The sequence below is a fragment of the Sinocyclocheilus rhinocerous genome, unplaced genomic scaffold (assembly GCF_001515625.1).
Source record: "Sinocyclocheilus rhinocerous isolate Xijiao unplaced genomic scaffold, SAMN03320098_v1.1 scaffold1302, whole genome shotgun sequence".
NCBI lineage: Eukaryota > Metazoa > Chordata > Actinopteri > Cypriniformes > Cyprinidae > Sinocyclocheilus > Sinocyclocheilus rhinocerous.
The window spans coordinates 205,969-225,451 of record NW_015623473.1 but is presented as its reverse complement, the minus strand read 5'-3'; the positions used below and the strand labels follow the sequence as shown (position 1 = coordinate 225,451).

General features: G+C 39.4%; 1 protein-coding gene across 1 annotated transcript in view; it reads right to left on the bottom strand.

Annotated features, from left to right (window-relative positions):
• LOC107749808 (neuropilin-2-like) overlaps positions 1-19,221 on the bottom strand; it is an 80,803-nt gene extending 61,582 nt beyond the window's left edge. The window contains exons 1-2 of the mRNA XM_016565024.1: positions 18,609-19,221; positions 10,251-10,428 (exon numbers count right to left, since the gene is read on the bottom strand). Of these exons, the coding sequence (XP_016420510.1) occupies positions 10,251-10,428; positions 18,609-18,681 (251 nt within the window). The 5' untranslated portion in view covers positions 18,682-19,221. The remainder of the gene's footprint in view (positions 1-10,250; positions 10,429-18,608) is intronic.
• Positions 19,222-19,483: the final 262 nt, after the last annotated feature.

The following is a 19,483-nucleotide window of genomic DNA, read 5'->3' as shown; positions in this document are numbered from 1 at the left end:
ACCTGACACGGCCCCGGGCCCCTCAGAATGACATAAAGAGGCAGGTGTCTCTGACTCTTCATTGCTGTGGACCCCACTGGCCGACCGCACACTTAGAGACTTCAGGTACAGCGGTGTATATTTAGACTACATACACATTCACAAACAAACTTACATATCCATGTAAAGCATCAGAAATCCTTCTAATGACTTCTATTGAATCATTTTAACTCTGAGAACAAACCTAGACTAGGCAAAACAGGTCAAAATCTGATATCTCAATCATTTTCAGGCATTTGAAATGATTATTAATACAAATATTACTATAAAAGTTTTTTTTATTAGGAAAGGAAATAATTTACTTTTACATTAAACAAATACTTTTAATTTAGAGAACACTCTTAGACTAGGAGAAATGTAAAAAAATAAATAAAAAATGCCATCTCAATATTTTCAGACGTTTGATGATATTATTAATATAAATATTATGAAAAAAAAGGTTTTTTTCCCATTTTAGGGAAAAAATGTGATGATATTATATGTTTTCGACATTGTTTTTTACTGAATGAACACAAGAAAGAATATTTCACTATTTTTATTTATATTCACCATTTATATCCACCAGCATTAGAAGCAACATATACTGTATTTTTACTGAATTATTTAAATGCAGTGGTTTGGCAGTAACAAACCAGAGTTTTAAATCAATTAACTGTAACTGAACTGAACTAAACTGAACTGATTTGCATAAATGAATTGAACTTCTTCTACTGAATTTTCAATCATAGACATTAATTGGGGGACAAAGAAAAATAAATTTGCCTAACTTAGTGGCTTACTCAAAATCATCATGGTATTCACAATGTATTCAATATATTTAGGGACAGTTTTATTCTTAAAGCTACTGTACAAACTGTACTATAGGTAAAACCACACACACACATACACACAAAACTCTCACTCACTCACTTTCTTTCTGTGTCCATCTCACCTCAAACACTAGAAAAGCTGGGATGAAAGCTTGTAAACTGTATGCAAGTGTAATTAGGTTGTAATTGATTTTGTAGGGGCTCTTGGCTCCTGGATTAGCAGTGACAAGTGAGTGTGTCAAATGTGGATATTGAACATCTCTAGACGCCGCCACTTGGCTACGGTGCATTTCGAGATGCGCTTGAAAGTGGAAACAAACCAGGATGCCCATTGATCAACAGAAATGCCCGGATCACTTATTTACCTCACATAAAATACTTGTATCAATTTCACAACACTTGTGACTGAACGCAAGAAGCCTTTTCTCATTATCACAGCAATATAACATCGTTTTATAGGCGTAAAGCTCAAATTGCTTACTGCGGTGCAATAGAGCTGCGATTATGCACGCTAATTATGCACGATTCAATGGTTATTCAGGTGCTACAGGCGGTGATGAAAACTCCCCAGACAGCGGTATGTTTGTAAGTGTGAGCGGGGAAGAGAGGCTTGACACGATGAGGGCAAAGGCCCTGTGTCCCTGTCTCATGTTCAGACATGCCTTCCTCTCCAATCTCACTTTCTGTCTCCTCTCCCCTCCAGCATCTTCACTGCTAATTGCTTTTCACACCTACGGTGTTTTTCAAGCATTTTTTTCAGGCCTACACAGTCCCCCGAGGTGTCACTAGCTGCCCTAAAGAGCAGTTTGTCTGGAGAGAGGCACAGACAGACAGATACACAGGGGTACGGATGCTACTATCCATGTTTGTTTGTGCATATACAGTAATACAGCGTGTTTGTTTCTTGGTTCAAATGAAAAGAGATGTGCTGTAGTGACACTGGGCGTAACATAAGCCTGGACTCCACTAATCTCTGAACCGCCTGAAACCGACTACCTACACAATAAACAACCCTTCAGCATGTGTTTTTAAATCATAAGACCCTCTTGGCTTGCTAAAAATCACTGCTGAATCTTATATTTGGCTCAGGAGCCCATATGCACATATTGTAAATTACAGTGGATGCATAAAAATAGTAATATCAGGCATTGTGGAAACTGCTATAATAATGTGTTCTTCTATGTACCTTATAGCACCATAAAAATAACTAATGGTAGCCTGGTGCGATATACAAAGGGTAATTATAGATACCATGATATATATTTTAAAGTACCATGGTACTGCCATATTATGTGATCACTGAATGATGCTACTGATACAGTTCTTTATAAATTGACTTTTTAAAAAGAATCAAGTTTTAACTATGTTGCATAACATAACATAACATAACATAACATAATATAATATAAAGTATGACGCTTAAGAATCATAGTAATCAAATGATACCATGCCATGGTATTATCATTAAAAAATATATGTTTTTATATAAATTCTAAAATACTTTTTTTATATATACATATAGCAAGTAGCAAATTATGGTTCACTGATGTGGTGTAAACTAAAGTCTGTAACTTTTAGTGCTAGCAACACCAAAGTCATGGGTTAAATTTCAAGAGAAAGCAAGAACTGATAAAAAATGCTCAGAATGCAATGTAAGTTGGTTTTGGATAAAAGTGTCTGCCAAATGTAAACAATGTAACATGTAAAGTCTACTGGCTATTAGTAAAAAGGAACTGATATATCTTACCTAAGCTTTCTGTTTTATTATGAAACACATCAGTACAGGAACTAAAACTGATGTCGACAAGCCATTTCACATCTGCTTAGCTTAGCTTTAACTTAGCTGGAACCAAACAGCTATTATAGTCTGCGTAGCATATCTTTATTATCCTATGAAGATGTCCTGTAGCTCTATCTTTCTTAAACTCAGCTCAATGGCTTTTTCAGGATATAATTCTGTCTGACACACAATCACATTGGCTTTTCAATATCGAATAACACAATGGCCGCTCATTTGAATTCTGCCATGCTTTTAGGCCAGCAGCCGCAGGACGTGCTCCAGGACAGCTCGTCAACCGGCCAAGACACTAAAATTGAAATTAAATAATGCTGAGAGTCTGCATGGAAAGCCGCACGCTCGGCCCCCGGGGGGGCAGCCTAATAAGCTATAAGTGCCTGTGAAATATTAAATAGATGCCAGGGAGGGTTCCCAAGGGGGAGGGAGGGTTGCCATCGACAAATCCGGTCGGGAAACAAATAGCATGGCTGTCCGATACAGTGCTGACATTTACAGATGACGGGGGTAGACCGCAAGAGCCTGAGGCTTTCATAAACAACACTAAAACTGGCTTTAAAGCAACATTTGTGAAATTTTTTCCAAAACTCACACCTTTAGGAAAGAGAATTTTCTGGCCTTCCGAGACTCAGCAAGTTCCCGTCAAAACGTGCCATCTCCCAATTCCCATTATGTTGCCATTGAAAGCCTTAGGCCTTATCAGAATGCATTAGGTCCTTTTTTCCATCAAGGATATTAAAACTTTTTTTCGGGGAAAATTGGCTTCTCGGGGTAAAGAGAGACTTTTTTAAATCTTTGAATTCCCAAATGTGTCACTTTATACTGCGCCAGACTGATTGCATTTTTTTTTGAGCTATCAATATCTTGATACACTCCGGGGTTGCTGATATATTTCCAATGCCCTAAAAACATCACTGAAACTGCTCTGTCCTAAAAAAAAAAAAACATTATTGACCTATTTGAATAATTATGAAATCGTCAAGCTACTAAGACAAGTCTTTGCTAACTTTGATGTATACATATATAAAGACCATTGATATCCAGAAAATTGATTAACTGTGGCCAGTTAGTGGACAAAGGAATAATTTATGTATTTGCCAATAATGCTGACTAACATATAGTTGCATTTCGAACTAGGCTGTGGTTTGAATTGAACTGATATGCAGACAAAAGCTTTGCGTAGGTATTTTACGACAACTTCCAATAAGACTATAGGAGCTGGAAACAATTTATAATGTTCATTGAGCAATTATTGGTCTAAGAATAGCCATTATTATAGATGTTCATTGTAACTGTGGTATTTTTATTTATGTGATGTTCATTTTGTGCACATGACCCCTGTGGCCTTTGCTCCACTAGTCTGTGACCTTCTTGACCATGACCTCACTCTTCTGAACGTGCTGGGTGCATTGATTCTTCATTAAGGGCAAAGGACATACATTGATCCCCTTCCCTGAGGAAAAGTGGAAATAGGGTGATATCATCCTTGCAGTTTAGAAACGCTGATGCTGCTCAATATCTTAGCACCTCAACATCTGCAGATAGCGCTGCATAGTAAACGTGAGAACTTTCATCACTTGAGTAGAGCGCAGACTCCCTTGAGTGATGCAGACTTCATTGCACATATCTGTCTCACTCTTACCAGTAATTCTTCTAGATTCCCTCCTCAGCCCAAACAACTGTCTCTCTGTCGATATTTTATGTCTGAGAGGTGATTCTCAATCAGATCTGGTTTCGACTTAAGCCCTTCCACTGCAGTACAACATTTAAATCCTTCAACAACAATTTACTTCCTCCTCTGTATGCATTACGTGAACTCAGTATTTAGCATTCAGAAGGAACTCGCTGTTTGCATATAGAGTAATGTGTTAGGGCGAGAAAATATAATGGGGATCTATTTGGAGAATGACAATGAGGCAAACTGGGTGGAGACCTGAAGGAATGGACTGAAAAAATTACTTCATAAAAGACAGATGGATGGATGGATGGATGGACGGATGATGGAGTATAACATCGTTAGATAGATAGATAGATAGATAGGTAGATAGATATATAGATAGATAGATCTCTATCTAAGTGCAAAAGATAGAGATCACTTCTCACCTCTCCGCTCTTTTTCTTTCATCTCAAAGGAGAAGAGTATCACATTAAAGATATGGCCAGATATTTCATTTGCCATTTTTATTGCATCTATCTCAGATCAATCTGCTCACAGCCCTCCAGGTAAAAGCCATACGACTTTGCTCCTGGAATAAAAATTCCCTGCTGAAAGTGCCCCTTGAAAAATGTCACTGATACCACACCTATCCTAACTACATCATGTGAGCCACAAGATGCTTTTTAGAAGCACATTAGTTAGTATGGTTTAGGGCACAAGAAGCTGCTGTGACCTTGTCTAGAGTAAATTGTGCAAGCTAAGCGAAACCGAGGCAGCTCCTCCGAGTAACAGAGACTCCGAGCCAGCACTTATAAGCACAAGGTGAATTTAAATGTGCTTGCTATATAGTGTGTGTAAGTGTTTGCCATCTAAAAGACGGAGCCAGGTCTTTCAATCATACCTCGCTTAAATGTGCTGACGATGACTCATTGTATATATCAAAATACAGATGGAGGAGATGGACGCTTGAAGTGTACCATTAGAAAGAGACCAGTTTATGAAGCACAGTAGCGTAAAGCATCTGACACCTCTTGTAATTTTTCATCACACATTTCTTTCCACTTTCCCTTATTCAGACTGTGAGACGGAGTAATGAGGGTTAAGAATGAGTGTAGTAAATGGGCAGTGTGTGTTTTCTGGTATCATAATCTTGCAAGCCACAACTACAAAAGCCCTTACAGCTCAATTTCAGCCTACTACTGAACTGACGGCATATAAACAGCAACATTAATTCCCTGCTAATGTTGAATATCAGCCTCAGATGGACTCTGAGGACAAAAATAAATAAATGTGCAAAAATTGTACCTTTAGAAGTACAACAGCTTGTCACTGGGGTAGAACCCATAAAAGGACATCTTTGTACCTTATTTACCCCTAAGGTTCATAATAGTACCTCAAGGGTTCATATTATAGCCTACTACTCTAAGATACTGATATGCATCTTTTATGCATAGATAAGGCTCAAAGAGTATTGCCCCGGTGAAAAGCTGTGCATCTAAAGGTACAATTATTGCCCATTGTTTTGGATATTGTGTGGTGCACACAGCAAACAAAAAAAGAGAGCTTTCCCAAAATGGCAAACTCTAATCTGATGGGCTGGTTTTACTCAATATCCGCTATGGCAGGATGCACAGCTTTATATCAGTTTGTCAGGAAACCAGGGGGGGTTATGAATGACGAGTTATGAATGAATGAAACACCTTTGTCCGCTTGAGAAACGGTGTCTCTTCCGTGGCTCAGAACGCTTTCAACTCGTTTTTTTTGTCTCGAGTAAGACACTGTATGACATTCACGTTACATTATTTGACTGATTTTTACATAGAAAGGGCAACAGCGCACTGCATTAAAAGAAATGACATAAGCGGTTTTCATAACCCCTGGCCAAATTCAAAAACGAAACTAAAATTAATCATCTATGAGAGCAAGGGGGCCCCCTGGTGTTTCGGGGGCCCTACGCAGCTTGCGTACTTTGCGTATAGGGAGGATCGGCTCTGCCTGGAGGGGTACCTTCCTTGGGTACCTACCTTGGAGTTTAGCTCCAACCCTAATTAAACAAACCTAAGCCAACTAATCAAGGAGCCTTCCAGGCAGGTGTGTTGGAGCTAAACTCTGCAGGAAAGTGGCCCTCCAAGAACAGGACTGGATTTGACTGATTTTTACGTAGAAAGGGCAACAGCGCACTGCATTAAAAGAAATGACATAAGCGGTTTTCATAACCCCTGGCCACATTCAAAAACGAAACTAAAATTAATCATCTATGAGAGCAAGGGGGCCCCCTGGTGTTTCGGGGGCCCTACGCAGCTTGCGTACTTTGCGTATAGGGAGGATCGGCTCTGCCTGGAGGGGTACCTTCCAGAAGAGTTTAGCTCCAACCCTAATTAAACAAACCTAAGCCAACTAATCAAGGAGCCTTCCAGGCAGGTGTGTTGGAGCTAAACTCTGCAGGAAAGTGGCCCTCCAAGAACAGGACTGGACACCCCTGTTTTACTGTAACTAACTATTCATTCACAAACTCTCAAGCAACCACCTTTACATTTTCCCCTGAACTAAGAGGCCTGACATTTTCGCCTGTTTTTGGAGTCCAGTTGGGAATGTCTTTCAAGGTAATACCTTTCTGAAACCTCTGTACACTCTATCTCATTTAGGAATCCTAATCTGAACAACAAATACAGGCAGAGCTGTCCAACCTGATGAAGCCACCCAAGCAGGAAAAGAGATTGAACATTTGTACACAGCAAATCCAGAATGTTCATTTGGGGAGTGAGGTGGCATTAGCCTGAGCTGTATCAGCAAAAGACATCAGCCACTGAGGTGTGTATTTTTGGTGTCTGTCCTTCTCTCTATCTCTACCACTTTCTCCCAATGTCTCTTCCTAGACTGTTTGGATAAAACCTCCAAATGTACCACAAAGCAGAAAGAAGCGAATATCTTGCTTGTTTACACAAACATAATGAGGACTTGACACATGGCCTAATTTAAATGATACCCGTATATTCATAGCTGGTTGTTTTTTAGGGGAATCCAACAGATTTAACTGAGACACACCCTTCCCTGTTGATGTCATGCACATTGGCGGCCCGTGGGGAAGCCACAGCGGGTTTAAACCACTCATAAAAGAAAGTGCTTAAAAACAACATCAATTTCACACCAGCAGGGACAATACAGCCCTGAAGATGACAGATAGTAATTTCAGACAGTAAAATCCCAGACAGTAATTTTGACTAATGTATCCAAAGAACAAGACCATTTGTCATTCGTCGAGAGAGTCTTAATGGAATAGTTCACCCAAAAATGAAAACTAAGTCATGATTTTTTTAATTCTCATGTTGTATCAAACCTGTGGGTGAGTATTCTCTTTTTGATTCCCCGGAAGCAAGAAAGTCATACAGGTTTGGTGAGAAAATGATCACAAAATTTTAATTTTGTTTGAATTATCCCTTTAACATTGTACACCTTGTACAGATTTGTCATGACTTTGGGGAATAGATTGCACGCATTGCACACTCTACTCAACTTTGTTTCATTGCTAGCAGTCGCTGCTCCTATTAAAAAGTGTGAATGCTCCTTTAGAGGTCTACACCCCATTAAAAAAATCAAAACCTGAATTCCCTTTGAAAATTTGTTGACGAACAATACATATTTTGCCATCTGTCCAAATGTTAGAAGTGTCTTAAACAATTGCCTTGTAGGACAAGGGTGTCTAATCCTGCTCATGAAAGGCCAATGTCCTGTAGAGTTTAGCTCCAACTTGCCCCAACACACTTTTCTGGAAGTTTCTAGACTTGATTAACTAGTTCAAGTGTGTTTAATTAGAATTTGATCTAAACTTTGCAGGATAGTGGCCCGCCAGGAGCAGGTCTGGACACACTTGTTTTAGGATATCCCAAGTCTCACAGCTATATGGGACAAGGGCAACTTTGGTCCTGGAGAGCTGATGTTTGATTAGAGATGGAGCTAAACTCTTCATGATAGTGGCCCTCCAGAACCGGAGTTGCAAATCCCTGTTCTATAGGGTAAAAGAAACAGTGACATTGGTAGAACCGATCTACTGGTCATTGTAATTTAAGTCAGACTCTGAGAAGCGAGAGCCTATGGATGAACGTAATTAATTTTACAGCTGAGGGGAAACAGTTCCACAAAAAGCCTTCTAGACTACCCCCTTTCCAAGTGACAGCTGCACTGCATCCCAGCGTAAGCCCTTTAGGCTCGCTCTAAACCCTATTATATCTCTCTTAACTTCACCCTCAACGTCATTCCTCTCTTCACATAGTTCCACATCTCCGGATCGTTTTTTCTCCCAAATCCTCCATACCACTATCTCTTTCTCACACATCCTCTCTACCCCTTCCCCCTGACTCACATCTTTCTCTCTCATCCGATAAATTATGTGTATTCGACGTCTTCCTCCTTCACACCCTCTTTTCCCTTATCTTCCACTTTCACCTCATCAACAATTCCGCACACAGGGCAGGGTTTGCAAATGCTCCACTGGAGGTAAATTAATTGCACGCACGTGCTTATCGTTCCATAGGACTAGTACTTAATTTCCCCCTTTTTCCAGCTAATTTCCTTTATCCCAGACTTTCTTCTCACCTGCAATCCAGTCGTTCCAGCTCAAAGTGGGGGTTGAAGTTTAGCACGATGCGCTGAGAGGGTTCGGGTGCGCTGATCACCCACTGGCAGCTCTCATGGGGTGGGTATTCCAGAGGGTATCCTGGAGATGTGATGTAACCAGCATTACTGGCATCCAGCTGGCCTCCGCATGTCTCAACTAAGACAGAAGGGAGATGAGAAAGTGAGGTGAGGTAGAGTGCTAGATAAGTTAGTTATTAGCCACATACTTAATGCTAATTTGGTCAAGCAGTGCGGTGTGAATTAAATACATAAATCACAAGAGCTACCAAATCCTTGAGCGAGCACTTCATGGCTACTAGAAATACTTATCAAGTTGTCAAAACACACAAGGGACAAAAGCAATGCTATATGAAGTTAAAACCATCATTAAATCAACATTAGCCCTATTGTGTTCATTAATACAAGTTCCTGCAAGTAATTGGTGCATGTTGAATGATGTTACAGAGGCCTCTTGAAAATACATCTCATTATAGAAGTTGGTTGGGGAAAAATGGTTGGGAATGCTGACTTAAAGCTAAAATAACATCTCCCTAATGGCATTGCTATGTGGATACTGTATTTCTACAGTAAATAAAGCTTTTAATTTGACAATTCCGTGACATGACGCCGACATTTCCAATTATCTTATGTTCTTTTAAGTTATCCCACAATGTTAATGTAGAAGTCTGGAAGCATTCAACACATTTCCGATGCTCTCTACAAGATATAATAGTCTAGGGTGACCATACGTGCCATTTTCCCAGGACGCGTCCTGGATCTACTGGTCATTGTAATTTAAGTCAGACTCTGAGAAGCGAGAGCCTATGGATGAACGTAATTAATTTTACAGCTGAGGGGAAACAGTTCCACAAAAAGCCTTCTAGACTACCCCCTTTCCAAGTGACAGCTGCACTGCATCCCAGCGTAAGCCCTTTAGGCTCGCTCTAAACCCTATTATATCTCTCTTAACTTCACCCTCAACGTCATTCCTCTCTTCACATAGTTCCACATCTCCGGATCGTTTTTTCTCCCAAATCCTCCATACCACTATCTCTTTCTCACACATCCTCTCTACCCCTTCCCCCTGACTCACATCTTTCTCTCTCATCCAATAAATTAAGCGCATTCAACGTCTACCTCTTTCACACCCTCTTTTCCCCTTATCTTCCACTTTCGCCTCATCAACAATTCCACACACAGGGCAGGGTCTGCAAATGCTCCATTGGAGGTAAATGAATTGCGCGCACGTCCTTATCGTTCGTCATTCCATAGGACTAGTGCTTAATTTTGCCCCTTTTTTCCAGTCAATTTCCTTTATCCCAGACTTTTTTCTCACCTGCAATCCAGTCGTTCCAGCTCAAAGTGGGGGTTGAAGTTTAGCACGATGCGCTGAGAGGGTTCGGGTGCGCTGATCACCCACTGGCAGCTCTCATGGGGTGGGTATTCCAGAGGGTATCCTGGAGATGTGATGTAACCAGCATTACTGGCATCCAGCTGGCCTCCGCATGTCTCAACTAAGACAGAAGGGAGATGAGAAAGTGAGGTGAGGTAGAGTGCTAGATAAGTTAGTTATTAGCCACATACTTAATGCTAATTTGGTCAAGCAGTGCGGTGTGAATTAAATACATAAATCACAAGAGCTACCAAATCCTTGAGCGAGCACTTCATGGCTACTAGAAATACTTATCAAGTTGTCAAAACACACAAGGGACAAAAGCAATGCTATATGAAGTTAAAACCATCATTAAATCAACATTAGCCCTATTGTGTTCATTAATACAAGTTCCTGCAAGTAATTGGTGCATGTTGAATGATGTTACAGAGGCCTCTTGAAAATACATCTCATTATAGAAGTTGGTTGGGGAAAAATGGTTGGGAATGCTGACTTAAAGCTAAAATAACATCTCCCTAATGGCATTGCTATGTGGATACTGTATTTCTACAGTAAATAAAGCTTTTAATTTGACAATTCCGTGACATGACGCCGATTATCTTATGTATCTTATGTTCTTTTAAGTTATCCCACAATGTTAATGTAGAAGTCTGGAAGCATTCAACATGCTCTCTACGCTCTCTACAAGATATAATAGTCTAGGGTGACCATACGTGCCATTTTCCCAGGACGCGTCCTGGCCAGGATTTCTATATTGCCTAAAATATCTAGGTTTTGGCTTTGTTTGCGTGTGCAGACCGATCGGTATATGACATCAAAATACCATACAGACAGTTCCTTATGCTTTCAAAATGCTCTCGAGGTATTTTGATGTCATACACCGATCGGTAAGCACACGCAAACAAAGCCAAAACCTAGATATTTTAGGCAATATAGAAATCCTGACCAGGACGCGTATGATCACCCTATAATAGTCCACCACAGCCAATTCTGAGACAGGAAGTGACACGCAGGTCTCTTCTCTGGAGGTTCAAGAGGTCACCCCCAAAGCTGCAATGGGATCCAGCATAACAAAACCTTTCTTCTACCACCTCACCCAACGTGGTTTCTCTGTTATCTTCACCAAACACTCCTTCCACATGCTAGCGTTCATGCTAACATGCGCAACAGCCCTTTTTCATGCCGCCCTCACACATAGAGGATATCACTCTGGTCATTATTATTCTAAATGGAGCTAAGATTAGGAGACAGAAATACTTTCTGGTCTTTCACCATGACAACCGTGCAGTGAGGGTTTTTTTTAACCGCATACCAGTCAAACGACAACTGAGGAATTAGCAGATGGGTCATTCCTACTATGCAGCACATTTCCATGTCACCTTCACAGAATATTTAACTCACAATTTGCATAAATGGAAATCAAATGTATTTGTTTTCTTTTATCAGAACATCACAATTATATTTATTTTAAATCAGTTCATTATTTAAGTTTGAATTGATGATGCCATTGTTGGCATGTCTGCTATTCTCTGCAAAAAATTAAAAGCAATGCGTTAAAGGGATAGTTCACCCAAAAATGTAAATTCTGTCATTAATTACTCCCTCATGTCGTTCCAAAACCGTAAAACCTTTGTTGATCTTCGGAACACAAATTAAGATATTATTTATGAAATCCGAGAGCTTCCTGACCCTCCATAGACAGCAACGGACAGCATCAGTGGTTTAACTGTAATTTTATGAAGCTACGAGAATACTTTTTGAAGAGAATAAATTGTTGAATGAAGTCGTTATTTTTGTTTTCTTTGTGCACAAAAAGTATTCTCGTAGCTTCAGAAAATTGCAGTTGAACCACTGATGTCACATGGACTGTTTTAACAATATCCTTACTACCTTTCTGGGCCTTGAACATGTCAGTTGCATTGCTGTCTATGCAGGCTCAGAAAGCTCTCGGATTTCATTTGTGTTCCGAAGATGAACTAATGTCTTATGTGTTTGGAACGACACGAGGGTGAATTTTCATTTTTGGGTGAACTATCCCTTTAATATTCAGCATGTTTCTTGGAAATATTGTTTGAATTGGTCATCATGTTAAAGGTTTTTCCCCATGTCCTTGATGCACTTTATATCCTGTCTGTCTTTTGTAAAATCCCTTAACTAACAAACACCAGTTCCTGAATGACATCATCCCTTAGGAAGTGTGGTGAGAAAATAGCAACTTAAAACATTCAACTCTTAAACATTTCATCCTGGTTCAAAAGGCATTCAAAAAGATATATCAAAATAAGCTTTATGCCATCCTCAGGTAAGCTATCTGTCACTCCCTCATTTAGCAGTGACTAACTTTAGCTCTTCAATTCAGTCCTGCTCATTTTGTGCAACTAAATAATCACATTAAACTGAATAAAGCTGAAGTGTCTGAGCTTGACCTGTGCATATTTTATAAAATAGAACATATTCATTTGTAAAGGTTACAGAGTTAAAAAGGTACTGCATGAAAGGAATGACTCAGACATTGAGAGCATAGGTACACATGATTACTGCCATCAACCTTATGAGAAAACAAGCCTGAAGATTACATTTTGTGTATGATAAAAATGTAAACCTCCACAAAAGGTGAGTGGAACTGGCTAACATGCTTATGTTTAGCAGGATACATCACAGCACACGTCGGAAAGGGAAAGTGGGAATAGTGCAGGTTCAGAGAGGAAGAGGGTGGTTTGACTGACAGTTCTGGGTTTGATGTTGGCTTCTGCAAATACATAGATAAACACGGCTGTCTAGCTAGTGTTAGGAAAACTCCTCCTCTTTCTGACAGAACAAACTTCATGACTACTTTGCCCTTATCCCATATGCTCCTAACGTATATCGGCATCGGTATCGGCAAGTACCAAAAATAAAAGTATCGGTATCGGGCGAGTACTGGAAAAAGTGGTATCTGTGCATCCTATTTCTAACATTGCATGAGTTATACAATCATAAACCGGATGAGAACAGATGGAGTCTCTAATATTTAAGCAACACAGGAATAGCGATGCAGCCAGGGAGAATCAAAACAGAAATGAGACACGGTAAAAATGAGACACAAAGAGACTCAACCCCAAATGCACAACTCCAGAATTTTCTGAAAACTTGTGAAATTGCCCTTTAAAAGTGAGCTGCAGGGCATCCTAAAACCACGTTAAAGATCTTCAGCGGTATGCATTGGTGTGGTAGAAAATCTTGAGACAAGGAGTTGAGTATCGCCTGAAGCCAAGACTCCCATTCGTGCCAGTCATAAGAGCCGGAATAAAAGATATAAGGATGGTTGGGGCTTCTATCAAGTGTTGACATTTCCACTGCTATTATGTCTTTTTAAAAGGTACACTTAAAATGAGGTGGCATTTAAGGCAACAACCGAATCCTGCCAAACCTTTTCTACTACATCCTCTGAAGGGGAAAAGCTAGCCAGTAAAATGTAGGTGCACACACAAAGAGTATGTAATATATATGTACACACATTATCTATCTATCTATCTATCTATCTATCTATGCATGTGTCCATCTGTCTAAATTAAGCTAGCACAGCGTAAACCATTTAAATAACATTTATTATTGTTATTATTATTATTTGCATTACATTGAGGATTTTTGTGTTTACAGTCATCGTGAAAATAATGTCACGTTGCAAAACAAAAAAAGGTCCTAAAAATAGGTTTCATTTCCTTCTTCCTTATTTTCTCCTCTTATTTTGTGCTGAAGATGACTTGACAGTTCCCTTGCAGCCCTCCTCCCATGAATTCCTCACCTCATCTCGGTATTATTACCCAATATATTACAGGAACACAAAAGGACAGACAGATAGCAATCATTCTAGCATTTTCATTCTGTCTGCATGTATTCTCTGGCTGTGTCTATCGCGCTATTGTGTGTTTTCAGGGAAGAGGGTCTTGAGGATAAATCCATGAGGGGGGATTTTGCGAGCTTGGCACTTTTTTTTTTTTTAGACAGATTTGACCTTTCATGTAGAGAGACAGAAGGGGAGAGAGGCTACAGACAGCCCCGAGAAGAGATTTCAGACCTGGTTGCTAGAATGAACAAAGAATAAAAATAAGGTTTGTGTAACTTTAAAAGGCTTGTTCATCCCAAAATAAAATATTTATTCACCCTTATGTAATTTCAAACTCACATTTTTCTTTTTTTTTTCACAAAAGCAGATGTTGAAATGAGAATGATGACAAACAAATATGACCATAAACATCCATAAAAGCTGCATAAACATGGTCCATATGTGTGCCATATTTTCTGTGAGAAACAGACTGAAAGTCATCGAGCTGTGACTGGATCACTGGTTCGGTGAATCTGTGGGAACAAATCATTCAAACCAGTTTTGTGAACCAAATCAACCAATTCACTCAAAAGATTTGATATCTAAATTAATATCTTGTTCATACTGCACAACACCATTTCAAACATGACATCCCTGGCTCTTCTTCGCACGTTCATGAGAAAAGTAGCCATGTCCGGTTTGCAAATAAATCATTCTTTTGAGTCAGATCTTTTCAATTAATCCAGTTTACAAAACCAGTCTAAAAAAATTGTTCACAGATCAGACCGGTTTACCTCTCAGGTTCGACTCACTGACTCACTGATCCGGTTGCAGTGGTTAGGGATCACTGGAGGGAAAGTTTACCAGTAAACAATGACTCATATTTCAGTCTGAAAGTCAAACATGTTTAGAACAACATAAAAGGTGAGGAAATAATGACAGATTTTTCTTTTTTTAGTCTAATCCCTTAATAACATGAGGTTCTAGTTGATGCTTTTAAAGACTAAAAGAGTCAAAATGTCAAAAAACAAAAGGGGATCTAAAACGTACAGCCCTCTAAATATGAAACACTCTGTGCGTGTATGTTTTGAGCACGCATAGATTAGTATTTCTCCTATTCACGAAACTCAGAAAAATAGGATGAAACGGCATACACAACCACTCGGGGTGTTGTAGATGGAAAGAAGATGTGTGTAGATACGTGTGTGCGTCTTTCTGTCTATTTGCAGGAACGCTGGGGAGAACTAAGTGCTTTGTTTGTTCACATGAAGTATTTATATGTGTCTCCTTATCCTTTAATCAGGTGTGTCAAGCTAAAGTGAACACAAAAATGTTGTCCTAGAGGTAAAGAAAAGCTGCTAATATGCAATTATCATAATTACTAAAACTACAACGCTGTTCATACTAGTGATTTAAACAAACCCTAAAAAAATAAACTTTGGTTAAACTTGCACTGTTTGTGCTACAAACATGAACAAACTGTGCAGCTTGGTGATCAATCAGACGTGGGAGTTTACCTGGCAGATGATAAAATAGGCAAAAGCGTCCCATATAGAAGGACCAAAAATGATGGAAGTGGGTTTTTTATCAATAAGTAACCACCAAAAATATCCTAGCAAAAGCATAGAAACACACAATACTGTATACCACCAAGAACACCTCTTAAAACCACATAGCAACACCCATTACATCCTAGCATAATGGAAGCATGTTTTGCATGTGCAAACACCACTCAAAAACAATAAAATGCAGTTTAATATGCTCTCTGTCCCTTTGTTTTCCAACAACAAGGTGAAATATGATAGATTTCTACCTCTAAATAAGTTACAGGTTCCTTAAACTTAAAATACCCAGTAAAAATGCAATTGCAAACAGGCCAAAATCCATCAATGCAACAATCTTGAACTTCTAAAACAGGAGAAAATTCTAAGTTAAATATCTGGTAAGCATCCTGGAAAGATTCGTTGAGAAGGTTCCAGATTTGAGTGCAGTGTTTGACAAAATGTAAATAGGCACAAATAGAGAGGCAGGTGAAAATAGTGTTTTTGAGAATAAAAGAAAATATGCCACTGCAACGACACTGTTAACACATGGACAGTCTGATATCATTCTATGTGGGTCAACGTGTCACTTTTTGGCCAGGACAAAACAAAAAACTGAGAAAGGCCCCTAAAGACATGGATCTCACACAAGAGATGCTGTGTCTTTGTTGTCCATAATTCAGTGCATTGTGTTGCGCTTGTTGCAGTCGATGCTGCTCTGGGAGGGGGGGCGTTACAGAAGTACCTACGAGAGCGCTGCATGTGTACGGTTTCAGGCTGCGGTCCAAGTGGGTTTTTCAACACCCAACATTAAAATAATGGCATAATTGTCTGCAACAAGATATGGGCTTGCAAATCAAAACTGTTTACACAAATTACCCCCTGAGTAAATATGAAAACAATTATCAAAATGTAATTGCAGGCGTTGCTAATGATCACAGAAAATAAACAACATTGTAAAATGCCATCTCTATTCAACTGCTGAACTCTGCACTTCAAACAGTGCAAGCCCTATTTTTTTTAAAGCTGCTTTAGTCTAGCCACTTTAAAGTTGTTATTCCTAATAAGTAATATCATTTGCAATGCCACCGTACCCATAAGCCAGCTGCTCCTATGATGAAAGTTTGTAGCCTATCTGTCAAGAGCAATAATGCAACAATGGCATATAGCCTAAATCAAGCCAATGTCATCTATAAGCAAGTAGGGTTCATTCATTCGCAGCTGCAGCTTTCCAATATTTGAAGACCTTTCACCACTAATTCTAGCTGCTTCATCGTTTTTTCAACCTGTTGGTCTAAAACTGCAGGTGCTGCTGTACTCTAGATAAATGTATGTTCTGTGAGAAGACTAGGGCATAGAGATGACTGTAAATTGCACAAAAACACCATTAATATTATGTATATTATCACAATACCTCACTAAGAGGTTTTGAGCCAAACGACCAAATACAAAAATACTTAATTTCTCTTAATAGCTGCTGACGTTCAGTTTAACGATGTATTGTTGACGATATCTGTGAAAACAATCTCATGTGGAAACTTGGACGGCATTGTGTTGCTGCAGCCTTATCACTTCTGCTTATTTGAAAGCTTCTAATAAACCATTGTTTTGTTATTCCGGGAGAAATGAGCGAAACACGTCGCAATTAACACTAATGCAATATATAGGTTATACGCCCGCTCTGAAGTCCGCTCGCGCCGTGACTCCGTTTTCCCGTGAAAACCCCTTATGAAGACCGACAATGACCGACAACAAGCACGTTTCAAAACGTGGACAACGACTGTGTAGGCTACTATGAAACGGTGAGGAACCGAATATACAAACACCTCTGGGTCGACTTTTTAAAGGAATCTTTAGTCAGTAAATTTCATCTGCTGAGGTTCCTGTAAACCTTAATGATATTTTGCCTTTTCTGGTTCAGCTATCTAACCGTATATTTGTGATATAATGATAGTTGTGTAGTTTTCTCGTCGTTACAGTGGTGAGTAGCCTATTCCCTATTTGACACTATAACTGAACAATACTCACACGGTAGGCTACTTTAAATCCATCAGTATATATCGTTTTGCATACACATTGGCCACGGCAGTATATTTTGAGGTAGCCTACCTCGGAATACTTCAAATATGTTATATGAATATCATAATCATTCAGTTGCATACATATATAATACTATATAACTCTGCCATGATATCACCAGAAGCGCAAGAAACTTAACATAACGGTTAAGTCAGATGAACCCTGCTAGTTTAGACCCCAAAATCATCTTCGTTATACTCGCGAAGTGATGTTTTCTGGAAGGGCTACACTGAATATGACTTAATTTCACCTTCTGGTTTCTGCTGTTCTCTCTTAAAATGGTTTATATTCTTTAGCTAGGCTATATAAAGTCCCATTTGCTGTAGCCTATTTACATGGTTCTTTATAGAAAAGGTTGTTTTGATGTTTAGATTATAGGTATTTATATCTACATATAGGCTAATGATTTCTTAGAAGAACTTTTTTAAAAAGTTATCCGATTAGGCTTTAAACCCTTTACCGTTGAAATCGGAACCTTTAAGTTTTTTTTTAGTTACTTTTTATGATTACATATGGCATACATTACACCCCAGTTTGGTCTGGAAATCTTAAGTTGTCCAGATTCCTAAGTCAGAATGTCTCTGTTTCATCTTTAGACATGAAAATACTTAAATAAAATAAAATAAATAAATAAAAAATACAATGTCTCGTAAGCACTTATTCTAAGGATGTAAGACTGCTGGGCAGTCTTTTTCTCCACTAAATAAAACCAGAAGCTATCCTTTTCTCAGCATGGTTTGCCTGGACAGCAGAAACACACGTCGCTTCGCTTCGCCTGGAGAGAAATCTGTTTGCCATTTACGGATAGCCTCACTGGATGGGAATTTAGACACACCGATACAGTTATGAAAGCTAAAGAAAAACAGACAAACTTACTTTCTGTTGCGCCGACATTCAGAACGAAGCAAAACATAAATGCAATCCCTTGGTGAGATATCCAGAAATCCATCTTTCCAAAAATGCGCTGCCTTGAAGAAGTGACCTGTATTCAACTAGTGATCTTCTTCAAGGAACAAACGCCGATAATACAGAGTGAGAAAAGAAAAGAAAACAAGCCTTTTTGCCTTTTTAGTGCTCAGAATGTCATATTCAAATGCAGTTCTGTTGAGCCAATTGCGCACAGCAAATGCAAACTACGCATGACATGATCTAGCTATTTCATGTTCTCATAAAGTCATGCTTTGTCGGCTTTACCTCGAATAATACTAAATTAGAGGTCTTCAGCTGTCATGGATTTGCGTGCGTTATTGCGCTCCATTGATCTCTCCCTTAATCGTCCGCTTAAAACACGCTGCCCTCCTGGTTTAAATGTTCTGATATCGTCTTGCTCTCGTAAGTCAGTCAGTCATACTCGGGAGGCACCAAGTTTTGTCCAAACTGCCAGACAGGAGTGGAATTGCGTTGCGCACAGAAGCGTGTTGTAGCGCACTGCTGTGCTCGCGCAGAGCTGTGACAGCGCGTGTGTATGTGCGAGTGTGTGTGTGTGTGTGTGTGTGTGTGTGTGTGAGAGTGAGTGAGTCAGTATGTGTGTAATAGCATTTCTGAGCGGAGCAGCTATCGCATTACACTGAGCTTTCTTGGCCCGCCTCCCCTCAGTCACTGATTAGAGATCTCTCTCTCTCTCTCTCTCTCTCTCTCTCTCTCTCTCTGTCTGAGCGATCATTTTTAGCGAATCGGTTCGTTCAATGAAATATAAATAGTAAAAGTAATTTCTTAAAAGAGTTTTTAATGTTAAATCATCCCTCTTTCTC